The sequence below is a fragment of the Thrips palmi genome, unplaced genomic scaffold (assembly GCF_012932325.1).
Source record: "Thrips palmi isolate BJ-2018 unplaced genomic scaffold, TpBJ-2018v1 HiC_scaffold_19, whole genome shotgun sequence".
Lineage (NCBI taxonomy): Eukaryota > Metazoa > Arthropoda > Insecta > Thysanoptera > Thripidae > Thrips > Thrips palmi.
In genome coordinates, this window is record NW_023144628.1 from 1,378,346 (window position 1) to 1,397,723 (window position 19,378).

Genomic DNA, 19,378 nt, shown 5'->3' on the forward strand with positions numbered 1-19,378 from the left:
GCCCCGCCGCGCCCCGCCGCGCCCCGCCGCGCCCCGCCGCGCCCCGCCGCGCCCCGCCGCGGCCTTGCCCAAGTGGCACCGCCCCGCCTTGGGGCCCCTGCCGGCCGTCCCTGCCGGCCGCTCCTGCCGCCAGCCCCGTATGGGCACGACGTGGGATTCCACACAAACGTTGGAAAAGTGCCGCGGCGTCCGGGCCTCCGAACCGCGGTCCCAACCGTCCGGCAGATCAGGCAGGCGAGATACCCGCCGCACAGTGGGCCAGAAGACCGATGGATGCGGTCGAAATCCCGAACGCGTTTTGAGCTCCAGAGTCGCTGAATGGGACTCGCACCGAACGTGTAACCCCCACCAATGGATTGCTCTCCGAACGAGGAGTCCATTGGTGGGGTCGCGGAGTCCTGTTAAGCGACTCTGGAGCTCAGAAATGGTCTAGAGTTTTGACTGCTGCGCCGGTCTTCCGGCCCACTGTGCGGCGTCGGCAACGCGGCCACCGCGGTCCGGTTCACGTTTTCGATTCGGACCGGCGGCAGCCTCATTCCGAACGGGGCTCTTTTCGCTGTCTTCGCGGCGCCAAGCGCGAACCGCTGGGGTGCGAGAGAGACGGAGTGAGACGGCGGGGCACGGTTCGTAGTCAGACAGCTGGAACAAGCCTCGCCTCAAACTGTTGGCCGGCGGCTCCAAGCACGCCACACACACACACTGGCTGAGATTCGGATCGCCACGCCACTCTAGGCGCGATGGCGACTGGCCGGTCGGCCGGGCCGCCGATTACCTGGGGACGATCAAGCAGACCGCCAATCTGGGGGTGATATCACCTCCATCTGCCCCGCATCCACTCATTCCGATAGTCGTTTTCGTCGCCCTGTCTCTCTCGCGCCAAGAGTGCGTTCGACTCTCGGCATCAGTCTGCTGCTCATCGCGTGCGCCGTGCGTGCGCAGCCAAGCAGCCCTCGCCATAACCAGCATGCAGTGTGCACACGGCCGCGCCGACGGGGCCGACAGTCCGACACGGCCAGGGTGTTGATGTTGTTCACTTTCCTCTCGTGTCGGGCCTGGCCACGGCCTGGCCACGGCCTGGCCGGCCACAGCCTGCCTACACGGCCGGCGGTCGGTAAAGCCCCGCCGCGCCGCGCCGCGCCGCGCCCCGCCGAGACACAAACCAGATGAGTCACCACCTCGCCGTCCACGCCCGCCGCGCGACGTCCTGAAGCCCCGCGCCGCCGCGCGCCCCACCCGCCACGCTGACGCCGCAGCAGTCGCAGCACAGCAAGCAAACAGACCCACTTTGATCCGCACGCACGACGGCCTCGTTCAGGTGCAACAACACTGCAGTGTAGCCGACGGACGGCGGGGACGGCCCACCAAAACAAGCGCGCGGTCTTCTTGACCAGGGCCAGGCAGGCTCCACTTTACCTAACCAAACAGCGGCGGGCTGGCGGCTGGCGTCCGCGTGAGGTGGACACGCGACGCGCCTAATCGGGCTGGCTGGCCCTGGCCCGACCGCCATCAACAGCGTCGCTCCGTCCCTCTCGCACTCGCGGGCCCGGCGCGGCGGCCCGTAGGGGTGCGAGAGAGACGGAGCAGTGTCGCGGACTCGGCCCGTGGGCCGCCACGGCGCGCCAAAGTGGGGTGTGCCACACGCGCACCGCACAACACCGCACCCATTACCATTGTCGCGACCAATTTCTCGCGCGAAACAACAACAGTCCATCCACTGGACTGGACTTGACTTTGGCGGCATCCTGTTCCGAGAAACCGAACGGCGCGCGCCACGCACTGCAGCTCACGTGGCGGTTGTTCGGCCAACGGGATTGGGTTGGAGCTCCATCACAATAATAATGCGAACCGCGGGCCTGAACGGCCGGCCGGGCCGGGCGGGGCGGGGCGGGGCGGGGCGGGGCGGGGCGATGCCGCGACAGATAGTGCGTGGAAGGCAATGCGACGGCGAGGAGGCCCGGTCCGGTTTAGCCTCCTGGCCCAAATTCGGTGACGCAACGCGCGACGCCCGGCCGAGCCGAGCCGAGCCAGCAGCACCACCACGCCGAGGATCCTCCGCCGAGCCGAGGGTTGTTTCGCTTCGTGGCCGTCTCTCTCGCACCCCTGCGGAACAACTCGCGAGTGCGAGGGAGACGGAGCGACGACAGGCACCGTGACGTCGTGGCGTCAATGCCGGCGAAGGGCCGCGTCCAGGCCGTGCCGCGCTACTTGCGCCCGCGCCGAAAAAAGGGCGGCCTCCCTCCTACAAGACGGCCACGCACGTCAACGAGGCGCCGCCAAAGGGGGCGAACTAGGCCGCCGTGGCGTCCCGTCCCATCCCGTGACGAGCACGGCGAGCACGCACACGACCAAGTCACGACCGGGCCGCCGATAAAATCGATCCGCCAGAGCCCTGCTAGCATGCTGCTAGGCCAAGCCCTGGGCCTCGCCCTGGGCAGGGGCCCGCTGGGGCCCGCAGGGGTAAGCTCCCCGGCGATGGCACCGCCACAGCCAGCATCTCAGGGGTCTCAGAACACTGCCTTGTTGCCCTCTGTCTCCCTCGCACCCCTACGCGATGCCCCAGCAGGCTGTTTCCGAGGGTCGGTTTCGTCGCTCTGTCTCTGTGGCACTCATGGGGCGCCTCGTACACAGGTGCTAGAGAGACAGAGCGACGGAAACGACTCTCGGAATCAGTCTGCACGAGTGCAAAAGGGAGAGACCGCAGTTCGGAGGCAGCGCACTGGCGGCCGGCGGACGGCCGCGTCATTGTTTGACGTCCAGCCACAGCCACGCCCCGGGCGGATCAAACCGGGCGACGCGCTGACCCACAGCCAAACCGACACACCGACACAGCGCTCGCGTAATGGGCTGACACCTGCACGCCGCCTCGCTCACGCCGCCGGCCTGCTGCCCCACTTCCAGCGTGCCTCCAGCAGGGACGACGTCCGAGCGTTTCGGCCGAATCATCACCTCCCCGAAGTCCCACACCACTGTACTTGGGCCCCGCCGTCACCGCCCCACACGCTGCTGCACGCTGCCCCCAGGGCTTGGCTTGGCTTGCCGCAGCACACTGATTCCGAGAGTCGTTTCCGTCGCTCCGACTCTCACACCTGTGCGGGACGGGACGCCCCATGAGTGCGAGAGACGCAGAGCGACGGCAATCAGTCTGCAGTGCAGTGTGCGGCGTTCGCAGCGCTGCAGGCCATCGTCCAGCCAGGTGCAGGCTGTGCAGGCTGGGCAGGCTGGGCAGGCTTGCCAGATGGCTGCAGGTGCCGGCCAGGCCACAGGCCAGCACACTGTGCAGCACCTGTCCCGCCCCGCGGCACCGCGGCAGGTTGAAGAACCGCCCGCTGCCCTCGCCGCCGAGCTCGCCGCGCCGGGGGCCGGGTCGGCCGGGTTACACCAGCAGGCCAAAGGCTAAGTTAAACTGTCCAGCGGGTCGCGCACCGCGGAGGTCCGACCACCCCGCCGAGGGGTCGACGCCGAGGACACGCGGCAGCCGTTGCGGAACGGGCAGGAAAGGGCAGGGACCCCTAGCAAACGAAATGGAACGGACACAGCAGACAGCCGGCCGACAGTGGCCGACAGGCAGGCGGGCCGGCACTCGAAACGAGACCACTCCACTCGACAGTGCCCGGAGACTGGCTGCCGGCCCCTCGCCGCGTGTTCAGCAGGACAGAGTGGGTCTAGTGGGCCCCACTCGGGGGACTCCGCCTGGTGACAGTCACTCCGTCACGCCCTCCAAGACCGTCGTCGTGCCGTGTCGCCACAGAGAGGCAATCTCCAAAGTGCAGATACAGAGCCCCGCGCCTGACATGCATTTTCCTCCCCCCGCGGAACCCTTTTCCCGCGCGGGGCTGCTCCGGGATGCAGACCGGCGTGCGCACGTGCGTGCAGTGCGTGCATCGCGCGCGGCGAGCGAGTTGCGGCTTTTTGTCGCTCGGCGGCGGGCATATCCGCGCCGCCATCGCGGCGGAGAGAGAAATCGCGACGCGGAGGACGAAAAGCACGCCGTGTCCGCGTCAACCGCTCGCCCGGCCCGGCAGGCCCGGCGCGGCACTGCACTGCACTGAACTGCGCCGACGTCGGCGAGATGACAAACGTGCGCCTTCATTTCCCACCGCATCGGCCAGGCCCTGCCCTCGGCCAGCGGCCGGCCAGGCCAGCGCGCAGCTAGCTTTCCCCCGGCCCGCACTGCCCGCACGCGGACTTCCCTCGGACAGCCAAGGCAGCAGCGCGACCGCCGCGACCGCCGCGACCGCCGCGACAATGCGGCAAACGTCACCCGAAACCTTCCTCTCCCTCCGCCAATCTGATGCAGCACGTGGGGCGCACGGCCACCACGGCGATGTCACCGGGGCCGGCGAGGCACGGCGGGGCGCGCCACGCAGTGTGCTCGTGGTGGTCCTGCTGTGCCTGGCTGTGCCCCGCGGCCAGTGTGTACAACTCGCGGCGGGAGGGGAAGGGGGGGGGGCGTAACCCCGACGGCGACGGCTGCCCACGGCTGCCATGCAATGCGCCGGGCTGTGTTGTCGCGGCACGCTTAGCGGCCATGCCGCGCCGCCACGCTCCACGCTCGCGGCCCCCGTGACCCCCATGATCCACGCTGCGCTGCACACGGCCACCGGGGGCACTGCCCACCAAGGGCCGCCACCAACCCCACCGCCCGGACAGGGCCCACCTGATGCTGCCCAGCCAAGCAGAAAGGCAGACGGGACAGACGTAAAACATAACGGATATTGTGGTGTCGGCGGCGGCTGGTGAAAGCTAACTAACGAAACAAATCTCGAAAAAGGTTATCATCTGGTGCGGATTACCACTGGCGGTTTGAAGTGAGAGACAGCTGTTACCCCCTCCATCCCAAAAGAGTGACTCACTCTCTTATCACTTCCTGGGCACACAACCCCCAGTCAGTCTCCCAACACCACAATCAACAGCATTCACATCTTCCCAAGATGAGAGGCTGGCTGTAATCTGGTCTAGGCAAATTGAGGCACATGGAGACTACAGACAGGGTCCACATATCTGTGAAACTAACTGGTTTTCACCCCAACACTACTGACAACATAGCCAATGAGCAAATAATCCAGTTGTCACAAGAGCAGGACCATGTTTTATTCCATTTAAATACAATGATACAATTTCACGGGGGAAGTAAAGGGGACTGACTGGAAGAGACGTTTCCAAAATCCACCCCCACCACATTCATCCTGGACATTTTCACAATGGCACTGGGACAGCCTCCGCGAGCAGATGGGGACACGCGACTATACATTATACTTGTGCCCAAATAACACGGCACCACTACTCTAGTGTGTTTTCCCAAGGACGCGTGGTAATATGGGCGGTGCACTGTGTGCTGAGTACTTGTCCTGTGCACACAGAGGCAAAGGTAACCTCCCATTCCCGTTTGATAGCACTCCGCAGCCTCTGCGCGACGAGTCAAATCTCGGGCACGCATCGTGAAGGGCCGTTTCGCGAGGAAGACTTCTTGGGGGTCGAAATGCTGCGAGAAAAACGGCTGACCCACGCAGCCATCGCCACCACTGCGCGCCACCACACTGGGATACCGTTACTAGGGGCAACTCGAACTCACCTGCTCCCAAGTGAATGGGAAACGCCGTGCATTCTTCAAGTAATCCCAAAGCCACGATCAGGTTGTGGAAAAGCCATGTGTGTTCCATACTCCGGGACGGTTCACAAGCAAGACTTGCGACACATACTAGGTCAACACTCTGACATTAATTAAAAGCCAACAAGCCTGGCAGAAGGAACACAACGGAGTAACTGTGCACGGCTCGGCTCGACGGCGGCCGTCGTTCGGGAGGGCCGAGCGCGCAAACACTCACACACGCACGCACACCGTCACTGCACACCACTCAACACGACATCTCACTGCTAAAACTACGGCACGGTTCGGATTTGGAAACTGTGCCGAGTAATGTGTAATGACAAAACGGGGGCCGTTGACGTACGATCCGCTCACTCGGCCATCTTAGAGAAGACTGACCGAAAGCTGCGCTCTGGTGGCGACTCCAGCAACTAACAGCTGCTCAGCAGCGCACCGCCGCCTACGAATGGACAGCGAGCGGTTTGCAGCGGCAAAGCGGTGACTTCCTGGGCGGCAAGCTTCAAATGCTTCAAACAGGGCGCACTCTCGACGGCAGGACGGGAGGGAAAAATGTATCTCTTGGACGCAAAACATGGAGTTTATTTGCTTCCTCATTCGAATCACAAATAAAGGTAAATCTATTGTTATCACAATGTTTTAAAAAAAAGGTAGTATAAAGATAAGACGACTTTGCAAAAGAAAAGGGCAAGGGTACAAAAATATAACAGCTCCCAACTTAACATAATGATGACTCAGAATGCAAATACAAAATACAAAATGAAAAGTAAGCTAACGCAGTACATTGTGACAGGTCTTATGAATTGTTTAAACCAGGCACTGTTGATTTTAGGATTACCAGCTGCTAGAAGAAAATGCACATTGGAAATGTCTGAAGATCTAGCAAACATTTTACTAAGACTACATAACTAATATATTGAGCAATAAAGGTTGCACAGCATGTTTATAAATAGTACTAGAAACACATCTGGCGGGGCGCATGTTAACAAATATAGATAACAAGATAACCTTAATTTAAACGTTGCCTTAAGTAAAACTGTTATAACAAAAACAAAATCATTTTCATACTACTAATTTGGCAGCTGGACTGTTCTTGTCAAGATATAGGGACTAAATTCTGAACTCAAAATGAAATTGGCACAAGGAAGATTTCTCTCAGATTCTGAGAAACCTATTAACATCATAGACAACCATGTTAACATTATTCATTACATAATATTGCACAATTGTGTTAAAATAGATTCACATTCAGAAAAATCATTAAAATGCAATACATTGTCTTTTGTTCAGTACTTGTTGATTCCAAATATTCTAACTCTATGGAGTTGAGGTAGCTTAGGTACAATCACTATCACAAGTGAAATAAAGTTAACAACAAAATGACTTGAATCATTCTTGGTATAAAAACATGTCAGTAAAAATCTGTAAATCACACATACAATAAATATTTTTAAAAAGGCACCAAAAAAGCATTTTTAAAACAATATAAGTTATGAACGGTATGGTACTTACAGCACAATTGGGACAGCAAATAGAAACTTCCTAGTCTTCGTAAATTGCATCCCATTATCAATTTGCTCCCAGTGTGTCAAACTGCGGCAATCTCCTTGGTCCTGAGCAATCCATGGAGCTCCTTTCAGAGAGTGCAAGAATACAAGATGGCACTGGAATGAAAAATTTTAAGCATTTGGTTCAATGGAGCATCAAACTGGACGGAAAAGCACAGTAAGGAACAGAAGATGTACCAAGTTGTGTATCAGGTTGGTGATGGTCCAAGCCATTGCTATACTAAGCACAGGTACACTCAGAAGAATTAGATGAAGCGCTAGCATTCCTAGCCCGTATGTCACCCACATTCCTCGACTCTTGAGCCACGACGTATTGGGATTGGCATCCCCATGACCACCCACGTGCATTCTGACCAGATGGAAGGAGGCTGAAACAGCAGACAACCAACCAAAATGTTAAAAAAACACATTTAATAGGGGAAAAGGCAGGTAATTCATGAAATGAAAATTCTCAGCTGCTTGCTTTACATCCATAACCTTCAGAGGGGCACTTGGGGCACCATTGAAACAAACTTAAAAGTAATTCCATGTCATGACAACTATTATCATTTAAAAAATACACAAGAACTGATAAGAATTTTCACTAAGATTTGCGTTAGAAACATGTACATAAGCAGATATCATTCTCTTTCTTTCCTACCTGAGGCAATGTTATGTTTTGAAAGTGACAGCCGACATCACACATCTGCAGCACGGCGGTCCAACCTGAACATTGAAAACCATCCAAAAGTTAATTTCAAAGACAGAATAAAGACCGTCAAACTTCAATGCGTATTATTTTAAAATTAAAACTTTTTCATTTTAATATGATGGTTTGAATTTACGCGACGCGATAGACCGTCTTTGAATGCGTTACACGTTCGGTATTTTCTTTTCGAGGGGTTGGTGCACTACGCGTCAGAGATGCTCACTTGGTTGCTATAACGACGCGCTTCTTCTCTTGAACGACGGGGAAAACAAATCTGGACCGCCACTGCCGAGGCGCGTGTTTATTTCTTGTTTTAGAAAAGCAGTGACTTTTGGGTGCCGTCATGTCTGATTCTGGGAAAGGTGGAGAGGACCCTTCGAAACAGCGGTCCAGTTTGCGAGGTAAGAGCACCGAGAATGAGGACTTGTGATTAAACACGCCGCCGGCGCGCCTGTCAAGTGCGGGATAGGCAACCCTGCGCGGCGGGCACCTCGGCGGGCTGGCCCGCCCTCACACTGCATTACCATTACCATTAAGGGCTAGACCACACATGATCGTATGCCATTTCGGGCCCGACACATGCTCGCCTGCACTGCAAAACGAGACATGGCCGTCCTTACTAGCGCTTCGACTCGCCGGGCAGGCAGGCAGGTCGACTGTCGATGTCCTCTGTGACTTGATTCGTCACGCACAGGTTCCACAGAGATGGACGGCGACGCGAGTGAAGTCCGTCGGCAATCCTCGCAGGACGGCAGCCGTCAGCAGCTAGGTGCGGTGACGTCATCCACCTCACGGGGAAGCCGTCAGGGACACGCGTCGGGGGCGTCGCTGCCCCCAGCCAGCAGCCAGGACGCCGAGGACCCTGGCCGTCCTGCCCCGAGCGGCACCAGGAACAGTGTGGTGGCGGTCGCGTCCTCGGCGGGCTCCGAGGGGCGCCGACAGTCCAACGTCGCGCCGTCCGTGGAGAAGCTCCTCGGGCAGCAGGAGGAGGTCGCCGACGACAGCGACAGCGAGAGCGAGGCGGCGGCCAGCTCCACGGGGGGCGAGTCCTCGGAGCGGGACGGCCAGGATGTCTACGACGAGAAGGACTTCGTGTCGGGCCCCGTGTTGTCGGAGGGCTGCACGGTGCCGGCCAACGTCCTGGAGTTCCAGTATCCTTTGCCACGCCGCTGCCCCATTCGCCCCGCGACCCTGGTTTCCGTTTCCCTTAACCCGCGCCAGATTCTCCTTCGGCTACGACTGCCAGCTGCACTCCAACCTGTGCGTCCTCGACCCCGACACGCTGGCCTTCATCTCCGGGGACTTGCTACACTTCTTCCGCATCTCGGACCGCAAGCTGTGGTTCCGGCGCAGCGCCGGCGGCGCGGGCCTGGGCCACATAGCGGTGAGCGGACGCGGCGGGGAGCTGCAGCTGTCCTAGGACACGGCCGCGGTGCGGTTCCCGATTCCTTACCCCTTTGTCGCTTGTTCAGAGAAACCCCAAGCAGCCTCACTTCGCCGTCGGGGAGAAGGGCAAGCGGCCCAGGATCATCGTGTACGAGTGGCCGTCGCTGCGGATCGTCGCCGTGCTCAAGCGGGGTGCGGACCGCGCCTACACCTACCTCAACTACAGGTAGGGTACCTCCGCGCTCCGGCCGCCCCGACGCTCGCGCCGAGGCCGAGGCCGAGGCCGAATCGTGACGTTGCCTCTCGCTTCCAGCGTCGACGGCGACCTGCTGTGCTCCATGGCGGGCTCGCCGGACAACCTGTTCACGGTGTGGAACTGGCGCGACTCGCGCATCATGCTGCGCGCCAAGTCGTCCGGGCAGGACGTCTTCAGCGCCGCCTTCTCCAGCTACATGCCGGGCAGCATCACGTCGGCCGGCAGCGCGCACGTCCGCTTCTGGAGGATGGCGGAGACGTTCACGGGGCTCAAGCTGGAGGGCGCGCAGGGCCGCTTCGGCAACACCGAAGTGAGCGACGTCATCGGCGTGCTCAGCCTCCCGGACGGCAAGGTGGTGTCGGGCTGCGAGTGGGGCAACATCCTGCTGTGGGAGGCGGGGCTCATCAAGGCCGAGGTCACCAAGAAGGGCAGGAAGCCGTGCCACAGCGCCCCCGTCGCGCAGTTCGAGTACTCCAACGGCGAGCTGCTCTCCCTGGGTAAGCCGCCTTGTCGGCCTGGCGACGCGGGTGGGAGTCACTCTCGCCCACTCGGCTCCGAGTACACTGTCTCTCGCTCCACAGGAATGGACGGCTTCGTCAAGGTGTGGTACTTCGAGACGATCGACCTGGCCGACCCTCCTGACGAGGACCGCTTCATCGAGGTGGAGCCCATCTTCGAGCTGGAGGTGGCGGACGAGCTGGGCCCCGCGTCCCTGCTCTGCTTGCAGAGGAAACACTTGGACGACCAGAGCGCCAGCACGTGGTTTGCCCAGGTGTGTGACACACTGTGTGTGCCGCTGTGCCGCGTCGCATCGAATGCCCGACAAATGCGAGATAAAAGCCACGGCGCTTGTCTCCAGGACGGCGGCGGCGGCCTGTGGCAGCTGGACCTGTCGCTGTCGGCCGACGCCCCCGCGCCGCGCCGCTTGCTGACGACGCACTCGTGCGGGGTGGCGGCCGTGTGCGCGGCGCCTCTGTCCGCCTTCGTGGCGACGCTGGGCGTCGAGGGCCGGCTGCACCTCTACAGCCCCGGCCTGCGGGGGCTGGTCGTGGCCAGAGCCTTCCCCGCCGCGGGCCACGCCATGCTGTGGCTGCCTCCCAAGGTATACCTTCAGCCCCTCGCATCGGCCTTGAGTAGCTGAGAAGGAGGTTCAACGGCCACCCTCCTGGTGCAGGTGGCGGCGTGCGGCGCGGTCCTGGTGCTGGCGTGCGGCGACGGCGTGCTCCGCGTCGTGGTCGTGGACCTGGCCGCGGCCGAGCGCCACTACGCGGACCACCACGGCACCGGCCACGGCACGGCGGACTTGGTGACGCTGCTGCAGGCGTCCAAGGCGCACTCGCAGGCCGCCACGGCGCTGGCGCTGTCCGACGACGGCGAGGTGTTGGCGTCCGGGGGCGCCGACCGCACCGTCTTCCTGTTCCGCGTCGAGCCGAACGGCGCCTTTGCCCGCCTAGTGCCGCTGGGCTTCGTGCAGACCGTGGACGTGGTCACGTTCCTCACTTTCAAGCCGGAGCAGGTACTCCAGTGTCCCTTGCTGCCTGCCGCTCTAAGAACCGCGTCTGATGGTGGACCCTTCGCACAGCCCTTCACCGTCCTGGCGGGCTGCGCCCACGGCCAGCTGGTGGAACTGGAGCTGCCCCAGTCCACCGCCCACGACGTGACCTACCGCTACCCGGAGGACGCCGTGGCCGTCCGCACGCTGGTGTACAAGAGCGTCAAGTCGCGCCTCCGAGGGTGCGTCCGTCGCCGTGCCGCCGTTCACCGTCGCCAGGACGCCGCTGTGACCGGCCTTTCTGCCGCAGGGAGGCGCACGCCCGGAGGGTGGAGCGCCGCAGGGAGAAGAAGATGGCCGCCAAGAGGCGGCAGCTGGAGCGCGTCAAGGCGGACAACGCCGGGCTGGACATCGACGAGGAGGCCTTCCTGGGTAAGCCGACGCACAGAGGGCCAGAGGACCGGTGGAGGCGCACAAACTCTAAACGCTCCAGAGTCGCTAAACAGGACTCGAAACGAGGAAATCATTGGTGGGGTCACACGCTCGGTTCCAGTCCTGTTTAGCGACTCTGAAGCTCAAAACGCGTGCAGAGTTTTGGCCGCCTCCACCGGTCTTCTAGCCCACTGTGCGACGGCGAGCCCGGCGAGGCGATACTCCGCGCCTGCAGGGTCTGCGGCTCGAGCGAGCGCGCGGGGTATCACCTGGCCGGGCGCTGGGTGGGCAACGCGGATGCAGCCGCGTGCGCCGGGCCTGCCTGTCCCGTTAGGCGGCGGCGGGCGTTCTCAGGGGTGACCGTGTTGGTGGCGCGCAGCGGACTCTGGACCGGAGGAGGACGCGGAGGAGTTGGTGATGCCTAGTGAGCTCGGCGCCGTGCGCTGGGCCCGCTACGTCGACGAGGACACCGTGATGCTGGCCGTGGCGGGGTTCGACGCCGGCTACCTCTACAAGTACCGCTTCGACACCACCGAGGCCTCGGACGGCCCGAAGGAGGTGGAGCCCTTGGAGTGCGTGGCCGTGCCTGGGAACGACGACCTGGAGCTGGCCAGCTACCTATACTAGTACGTGTTCAAACGGCTTTCGTCAAGCTATGTTAATTTCGCGAGTGATAATGAAGGTAAACATGTGCAGCCTGGACAACAAGTACGTGTTCCTGGGCATGGGCGACGGCACCGTGCGGTGCGCACGCGTCAAGGACGACTCGAGCGACTTGTCGGATTACTGGAGCCTGGGTACGCCGCAGATTTAAGTGATCCGCACATTTTTCTGGAGTCACTCGTTGCCAACAGCCAAACTTGCAGGGATGCACAACGGACCCGTGACGGGACTGGCGCTGGCCGCCGACCTCCGCACGTTGTACTCGTCGGGGCCCGACGGCAACCTCTTCATGTACGCCGTGCACCCGGATGGCGGCGTCCCCTCCACCAACGCGGTCTCGCTGGCCGCCCCAGTTGCCATCACGCCGGTCGGTTGCTTTTTCTGGCCAGCGCGAAACTCCACCCCGCCACAGTCACGTTTTAATTCTCTCGGCGACATTCCCTTCGCAGCCTGCCCCCGCAGAGGAGCTGTACGGCGCCGACGTGCCGACCCTGGAGGAGCAGTGCGCCAAGGCGGAGAGCGACCGCAAGGCGAGGGTGGCGGCGGAGCGAATGCAGCGCGCCGAGCAGGCGCTGTGGGGGCTCGCCGCGGCCTACAACAACATCGTCAAGCGGTAAGCGCCCTGGCACTGCCCGGCACTGCCTCGAGTCCCGGCCAGAGTGGGACTTCCCCGCCGCGCACCCCACACAGTGAGCCGGAAGACCGGTGGAGGCGGTCGAAATCCCGGACGCGTTTTGCGCTCCAGAGTCGCAAAATGAGACTCGAACCGATCGTGTGACTCCACTATTTGATTGCTCTCCGAACGAGGAATCCATTGGTGGGGTCACATGCTCTGGTCCACTGTGCCCCCCATCTTCGCTCTCGGCTTCCAGCAACCGGCAGCTGCCAGTGTCGCAGCAGATCCCGCAGTCCGAGCTGGAGCTGGACCCGCGCATCACGCCCAGCGTGCGGATGGCCCTGGAGGCCGAGGCGGACCTGCTGCGCGCCAAGCTGGCCTTCCCGCTGGAGAAGGCCAGCCTCCAGTACCGCAAGCTGGCCGACTTCTACACGGACGCCGTGGACGGCCACGGCATCAAGGTGTACGCCGTGCGGTGAGTGCGGGCAGGTGCAGGTGCAGTTGCACGCCCGCGCCTGCACTGCAAAACCAAATGTGGACAAAGGCCACGCTTGACATGTGGAGGTGTGGAATTTGCGGCCTCCGCACTTGCAAGTGTAAGTACAGACTGCAGTCTCCACACTTCAAGCGTTGGGTTGTCCACTTGGGATGGGGGCTTCGTGAGCTGCTCCACACTTGTTCGACAGAGAGACGTGGCCCTCCGTGACGCTTTCCCTTCTTCCAGGAAGGAGGACATGTTCGTTGAGACGATCCGCCAGAGGAAGCTGAGGGCGGAGTTCGAGGTGGCGAGCGCCATGGTGCAAATCCGTCAGGCGGACGCGCTCAGGAGAGGCAGGTAGACCGTGCCGCCCCGTCGCCGTGCGGCCGGGGCCGGCTGGCACACTGTGCCGCACAGCGAGACACGCTGTCAACGACGATGACGTCCTCGCCGATCGTCTTGATCGGGGCAGTGGCGGGTACCCGGCACTCCGGCACCGGAGGCAAAGCTCGGCGTAACGGCAACTCGTTTCTTTTGTTCTTGCCGCCTTGAACCACAGAGAAAGCGAGGCTCGTCCGCATTGCGCCCCAGAGGTAGAGTGGCGGGCCTTTTTGCTCCTTGCGCTCCTCGCCCCCAGCGAGCGGCGAGCAGCGGGCACTTGCATGGTGTGCATCCAGCACCGCTGTTTTGTCCCGAGTGTTTTGTGCACGACTTCCGGGCGAGGCACCTCCTTTCACTCAGCCATAGCACGTCACCATACGCACCGGGGCCCGTGCCAAAGCCGCGATGGGTTTGTGTAGCTAGCCGCGGATCCAGGTGCGGTCTGAGGGGGGCACAGTGTAGCACTTCTTGCCTACTTACGGGGGCAAGTGCTGCTTTTTGCCTACCTTTCAGGCGGCTATCTAGGGGTCAGAGCGGGTCAGAGGGGGCAATTTTCCTCACCCCCTCCCCTCTGAATCCACACTTGTTTGAAGCGGGGGTTTCGAAGCGCGCCGCACTGCTAACCACACTGCATGCGGGTGCACGTCGTTTGGCGCTCTCTCGCTGACCCGTGGGCCTGGCCGCTGCTCTGCTCCAGGACGGTGGAGCTGGACGTGGCGCCGCCGGACGAGGACGAGGACATCACGCTGGCGCCGGCGCCCGTCGAGTCCTTCCTGCGCGGCATCTCGGCCTTCGAGCACAAGTTCAACGCGCGCCTACGCCGCCTGCTGGACAAGTACCACTCGCGCAAGTTCAGGCGCGAGCGCAGGGAGCTGGAGGCAAGTCGCTGAGGCCGTAGCCGTATCCGAATCATTCCGCACATCGTCGCCGTCGTCGCTGTCTCTCTCGCACTCACGGGCCGTCCCGTGGGTGGGAGGGGGCGGCAGCGACGGAGCGGAACGCTGTGCGGAAGTAGTAAGGGTGGCCCAAGTAGTAAAGATGCCCCATTCTGACATCCGCCATTTTGATTCCCCATTCTGACATCTCCCGGGGCATCTTTACTACTTGCGGAATCCGTCGGCAGACGCACTCCGCCCAAAACGAAGAAACACAATGCAAATTTTTGGTGTTTTCTTTGCCCCACCAGTGGAAGCACTTCCACCGGAAGAAACCGGACAAGAAACGGACGGACCCGCTGGACGAGGAGCTGATACGCGAGGCGGAGCAGACCATCGGCGACTACAAGCTCAAGTCCGACGAGGACTACAAGGTGCCCGCCGACCAGGTGGTGACAACCGTCGGCAAATACGAGCAGCTGCTGCGCGTCAGGAAGCGGGTACAGTCCTCCCCGTGACGGTGTGACGCTCCGTCGCGGTCTCTCTCGCACCCGCCTGGCGGTCCGCAAGGGTGCGAGAGAGACCGAGCGACGCGACACTGTGCGAAATGACTGTGCCCCGGCAGCTGGACGACCTGGTCGGCTCCTTCAACGCCGAGGTGCTGGCGCTGCGGCAGCGCAAGGCGGGCCTGCGGGAGAGGATGCTGTCGCAGAGCGCGCTGCTGCGCCGCATCCACCACGAGCTGCCCGCCCACCTGCACGTCAAGGCCCCCGAGCCGCCCACCGTGGATGCCGCCATCGAGTACCCCGAACGCCAGTTCCAGGTGCAGCCAATGGAGGCCGCGCGCTTGGCCGCGCGTCGAGGATTCGTTTTCAAACCACGCGTGTTGCTGAGTATCTCGCTGGGCGCAGGTCACCGAGGAGGAGATCGAGGTGGAGATGGACCGCGCCGCGCCCTCGCGTCGCCAGGGCCGCGGATTCAAGTCCACCATCGAGATCGCGCCGCCCATCCGCGACGACGCGGAGCTCGAGGTGCTCAAGGGGGCCCAGGGCGACATCGTGCTCACGGTCGGCGAGCAGGAGTCCATGAGCAAGCTGGTGGAGGCGCTGGTGGGCGGCGACAAGGAGCACCGGGACAAGGACCGGCAGGGCAGCGGCGCCGACCTGGGCCGCGTCGACTCGGACGTGGACATGCAGGCCCTGCGCGCGCTGGGCGCCGACGACACCGTCAACACGGCCTGGGAGGACGAGCTGCGCGCGCAGCGCCTCATCGCCAAGGTGTGGCAGCAGCGGCAGCTGGTCGCCGACATGAACCGCGAGGTGGACGCCGTGGACGCTGCCGTGGAGGCGCTGGCGTCGCGGCGCCTGGAGGTCCAGCGCGACGCCACGCTGCTGCGCCACCACCTGCTCGTCCTGCACCAGGAGCTGGTCGTCATCAAGGCCTGCGAGGAGCGGGAGGACTTCCTCGCCGCCCACGTGGCCGACAAGGAGGTGGCCTGCCGCGAGGTGCAGAACGAGGTGCGTGCCGTGCGAAGGTCGGCGGTTCGAATCCCAGCGCAGTTTGCCTTGTGGCACTCTATGGTTTTGGGCCGCAGATTAACGCCATCCAGAACAAGCTGGACGGGAAGGCGAGGGAGATCATGAGGTGCGAGGAGAAGGAGAAGGAGGTCCAACTCAACTTCATCGAGGCGGTGGGCGACAACGCGTACGTCGACTACCTCAAGAGGATCTTCAAGAAGAAGTACAAGCCGCCCAAGGGCCCGGACGGTAGGGCTCCTCGCGTCCCCTTTGTCCTGCTGTCCGTCTAGATGTGCCTGACATGTCCGTCTGCTTGCAGCCGCCTCCAGCGACGATTCCTCCTCGTCGTCATCCTCCAGCGACGAGGACGACGACGACGCGAGCCTCGACTCCAACGAGCTGGGCCCGACGCGCTTCGACGACACGGAGTGCCCGCCGGACTGCTCCAAGGAGCTGTTCGACCTCACCCTCGAGCTGCGCGCCCAGAGGTACAGTACCTGAGTACCGGGGGCTGTGGGCGGGGGCGGGGGACTACAGTTTACTGCGTGGCTGCTTGAGCTAAGCTTGCGTTGCCTGCCGCAGGCACGAGACGGAGAAGGAGGTCGTGGATCTGCGGAAGGACGTGGAGCACCTGCGCAAGGAGCAGGACGCGGCCACCAAGCGTCTGCGCAAGGGGGAGGACGACCTGCGGGCCGAGGAGGCCCAGCTGCAGGAGTTCCGGCGCGAGAAGCAGCAGCGCCTCAACAAGGTGGAGACCGTGGTGGTCCTGCGCCTGAGCCAGCTGCAGCACGTCAAGGCCCCCGCCGTGCCCGACCAGGGGGCCGACCAGGGGGCGGCGCCCGGCACGGAGGCCACGCCCGCGCCCCACCAGCCCCCCAAGTTCGAGCTCATCAAGAACACGCTCGTGTTCAACACGGCCGTGCTCGCGGACCTGGACCGGCGGAAGCTGCAGCTGGACGAGGAGGCCAAGACGCAGCGCGCCAAGCACAAGTAAGTCGTCGTGGCGGTGGCGCACAGTGGGCCAGAAGACCGGCGCAGGCGGCCAAAATTCTAGTCGCGTTTCGAGCTCCAGAGTCACTAATATGGACTCAAACCGAGCGTGTGACCCCACCAATGGATAGCTCTCCGGACGAGGATTCCATTGGTGAGGTCACACGTTCGGTTCGAGTCCCATTTAGCGACTCTGGAGCTCAAAACGCATCTGGAATTTTGGTCCACCGGTCTTCTGGCCCACTGTGCGGCGGCGCGCGTCTTCGGTAACTAACCACTGAATCCAAATTGAATGACGGAACAGGAAGAACCAGATGCACCTGCACCGCATGAAGGTGGACGTGCGCTTCATGCGCGACCGCCTCAAGGCGCTCCGCGAGCAGATCGAGGAGGCCCAGTACCGCAAGTTCGGCTGCGTCGTGGACATGACGGAGCTGGAGCAAGCGCTGCTCAAGCGCTTCATCTGGGACCTGCGCAGCTCGGCGGACGAGATCAGGGCCGAGTTCTACGACCTCATCAGCAGCATGCAGGTGGGTGCCTGTGCCTGTTAGGTCTTGTCGGGGAGGCTGTCGGCTTGGCGGCTGATTTCGAACTCTCGGTCGGCAGGCGGACGTGCGCGCCAAGTTCGCCGAGTACAAGAGCGCCATCGAGCAGAACACGCAGCGGCAGAACCTGCTGCTGGTGCTGATCGAGGAGAGGAACCGCCTGATGGCGACCGTGGCGAGGATCGACGGCAGGGTAAGGGCCGGTGCGGGCGCGAAGCGCGCAAACGGTGCGCGCAGTGTGCCAGGAGAGCGGTGGAGGCGGTCAAAATCCCGGACGCGTTTTGAGCTCTAGAGCGTCTTGACGGCGTCGGCTGTGTTCCCCTCCGCAGGCCGCCCCCGAGAAGGACTTGTCCGACTTCGACGAGGACGTGACGCGCCTCCAGTCGCTGGTGGTGACGCTGCAGGCGCGGCGCGACGCCCTCCTCGCCGAGGCGGTGCGCTTGCGGCAGAAGGGCCCGCTGCCGCCGCTGCTTCGGCCAGGCTCCTCCAGGGCCGCGGGGGCGCCGCCCGCACCGGGGCCGTCGGCGTACCACGGGGGCTGCGGCGCGGAGCAGGTGCCGCCACCGCCGGCGCCCTGGCCGCCCCAAAGCCTCGACGCCATCAAGTGGGTTTGCGTCTACGAGAAGAGGGGTTGGTCGATCCTGGTTCGAGCGAACGTTACGTCTCTGTTTCCGCGCAGGTTCCCGCTGTACAAGGGCGGCAGGCCGCTGTCCGCTCGGCACGACGCCGCGGCGTCCGCGCCGGGCACCCCGGGCAGCGGCACGTCACGGACGCTGGCGGCGCGGCGCGAGGCGATCCGGGAGCAGCTGGCGGCGGGCGAGAGCGAGCCCGTCGAGGTGCGGCACCCGCAGCCGCTGCAGCGCCGCAGCGCGTCGCTGGACTCGATGGCCTCCTACGGGATGGGCTTCCTGCGCGCCGACATGCGCGACATCCCCGCCATCCCGTCCGAGGAGGAGCTCATGGCGGCGGGCCCCAGCGCGCCGGACGAGGACGCCGACGACGACGAGCCCGCCAGCGAGCACACCGTGGAGGAGCTGTTCCGGCGCGTGTCCTCCGAGCCCGCGAGGGACGCGGTCGACGGCTTCCTGGAGCGGCTCGGCTCGCACGACGGCGGCGAGGACATGATGCGGGTCGACCAGTCGTCCGCGTCCGAGCCCGTCTCGGACACCGAGCCCATGTCCGACGCCGAACCCCTATCGGACGCCGGGCCCACTTCGGACGCCGAGCCGCCGTCGGACGACGACGGCGTGCTTCAAGACGCGGTGCCGCGGCCGTCGACGTCACCCGGTGACGGAACGCAGGGCTGACCCGCGGAGTCATCGATGGGCTTTTAATCTTTGACAATAATGTGATGTAGGTTCGGAAATAAACTACTACTGTATTCTATTGTATTTCACTGTGTGATTGCATCCAGGATCATAGTGGAATGTCGCGGGCGCTCTTAAAAACGGGGGCACCTCGGGCACCTCTAAACGGGCGCACTTCTATGTTATGACCACCGCGGCCAAGAGGCCCGCCGCCGCGCGTGGTGGCAGTCGTGGGGCCCTTATCTCAAACGACTGCAGGTGGATGACGCGTCCGTCTGCCTGCCGTCTGTCCGTCCGCCCGCCTGTCTGTCTGTCCGCCTGACTCTCGCGCGCGAACGGAAGGCGCAGGGAAGAGGGCCGAACGGCCGGACGGTGCGGGGTCAAGATAAGGCGTTCGAACAGGGCCCCCGTTCATGGCCCACACCGTGCGTCGCCGTGCGTCGCCGTGCGTGTTGACTCAGTTGGGCAGCCATTCAATATACAGCGCGTCCTGGCGGTCCTGACCCAGCCAGTGCAGGCGCCCAGGAGGGCCTGCGTGCCCGCGTGCGTCACTTTCGGTTTTTTGACGTCATTCCATCT

At 62.8% G+C, this 19,378-nt stretch overlaps 3 protein-coding genes across 6 annotated transcripts in view; 1 reads left to right on the forward strand and 2 right to left on the reverse strand.

Annotated features, from left to right (window-relative positions):
* Positions 1-6,008, reverse strand: part of LOC117646475 — a 41,077-nt gene extending 35,069 nt beyond the window's left edge. For all 4 annotated transcript variants that reach the window (XM_034387437.1, XM_034387436.1, XM_034387435.1 and 1 more), the window contains exon 1: positions 5,573-6,008. In XM_034387437.1, the coding sequence (XP_034243328.1) occupies positions 5,573-5,660 (88 nt within the window). In that variant the 5' untranslated portion in view covers positions 5,661-6,008. The remainder of the gene's footprint in view (positions 1-5,572) is intronic.
* Positions 6,009-6,169: 161 nt separating this feature from the next.
* LOC117646477 (ORM1-like protein) lies at positions 6,170-7,878 on the reverse strand. Its single transcript, XM_034387439.1, has 4 exons — positions 7,814-7,878; positions 7,351-7,541; positions 7,118-7,269; positions 6,170-7,027 (listed from the first exon to the last, which is right to left on the reverse strand). Exons 2-4 carry the CDS (start codon positions 7,519-7,521, stop codon positions 6,892-6,894), a joined length of 459 nt encoding a protein of 152 aa, XP_034243330.1. The 5' UTR covers positions 7,522-7,541; positions 7,814-7,878; the 3' UTR covers positions 6,170-6,891.
* A 326-nt stretch (positions 7,879-8,204) lies between these two features.
* LOC117646213 (cilia- and flagella-associated protein 44) lies at positions 8,205-18,937 on the forward strand. Its single transcript, XM_034387020.1, has 29 exons — positions 8,205-8,287; positions 8,893-9,012; positions 9,083-9,245; positions 9,334-9,473; positions 9,561-10,000; positions 10,085-10,275; positions 10,363-10,605; positions 10,762-11,019; positions 11,086-11,237; positions 11,306-11,427; positions 11,807-12,036; positions 12,110-12,224; positions 12,294-12,457; positions 12,540-12,703; positions 12,963-13,181; positions 13,431-13,541; positions 14,263-14,443; positions 14,752-14,940; positions 15,066-15,263; positions 15,352-15,717; positions 15,787-15,957; positions 16,035-16,206; positions 16,277-16,445; positions 16,540-16,947; positions 17,252-17,489; positions 17,572-17,685; positions 17,822-18,046; positions 18,353-18,723; positions 18,907-18,937. The coding sequence occupies exons 1-29, from the start codon at positions 8,205-8,207 to the stop codon at positions 18,935-18,937; spliced, it is 5,748 nt and encodes a 1,915-aa protein (XP_034242911.1).
* Positions 18,938-19,378: the final 441 nt, after the last annotated feature.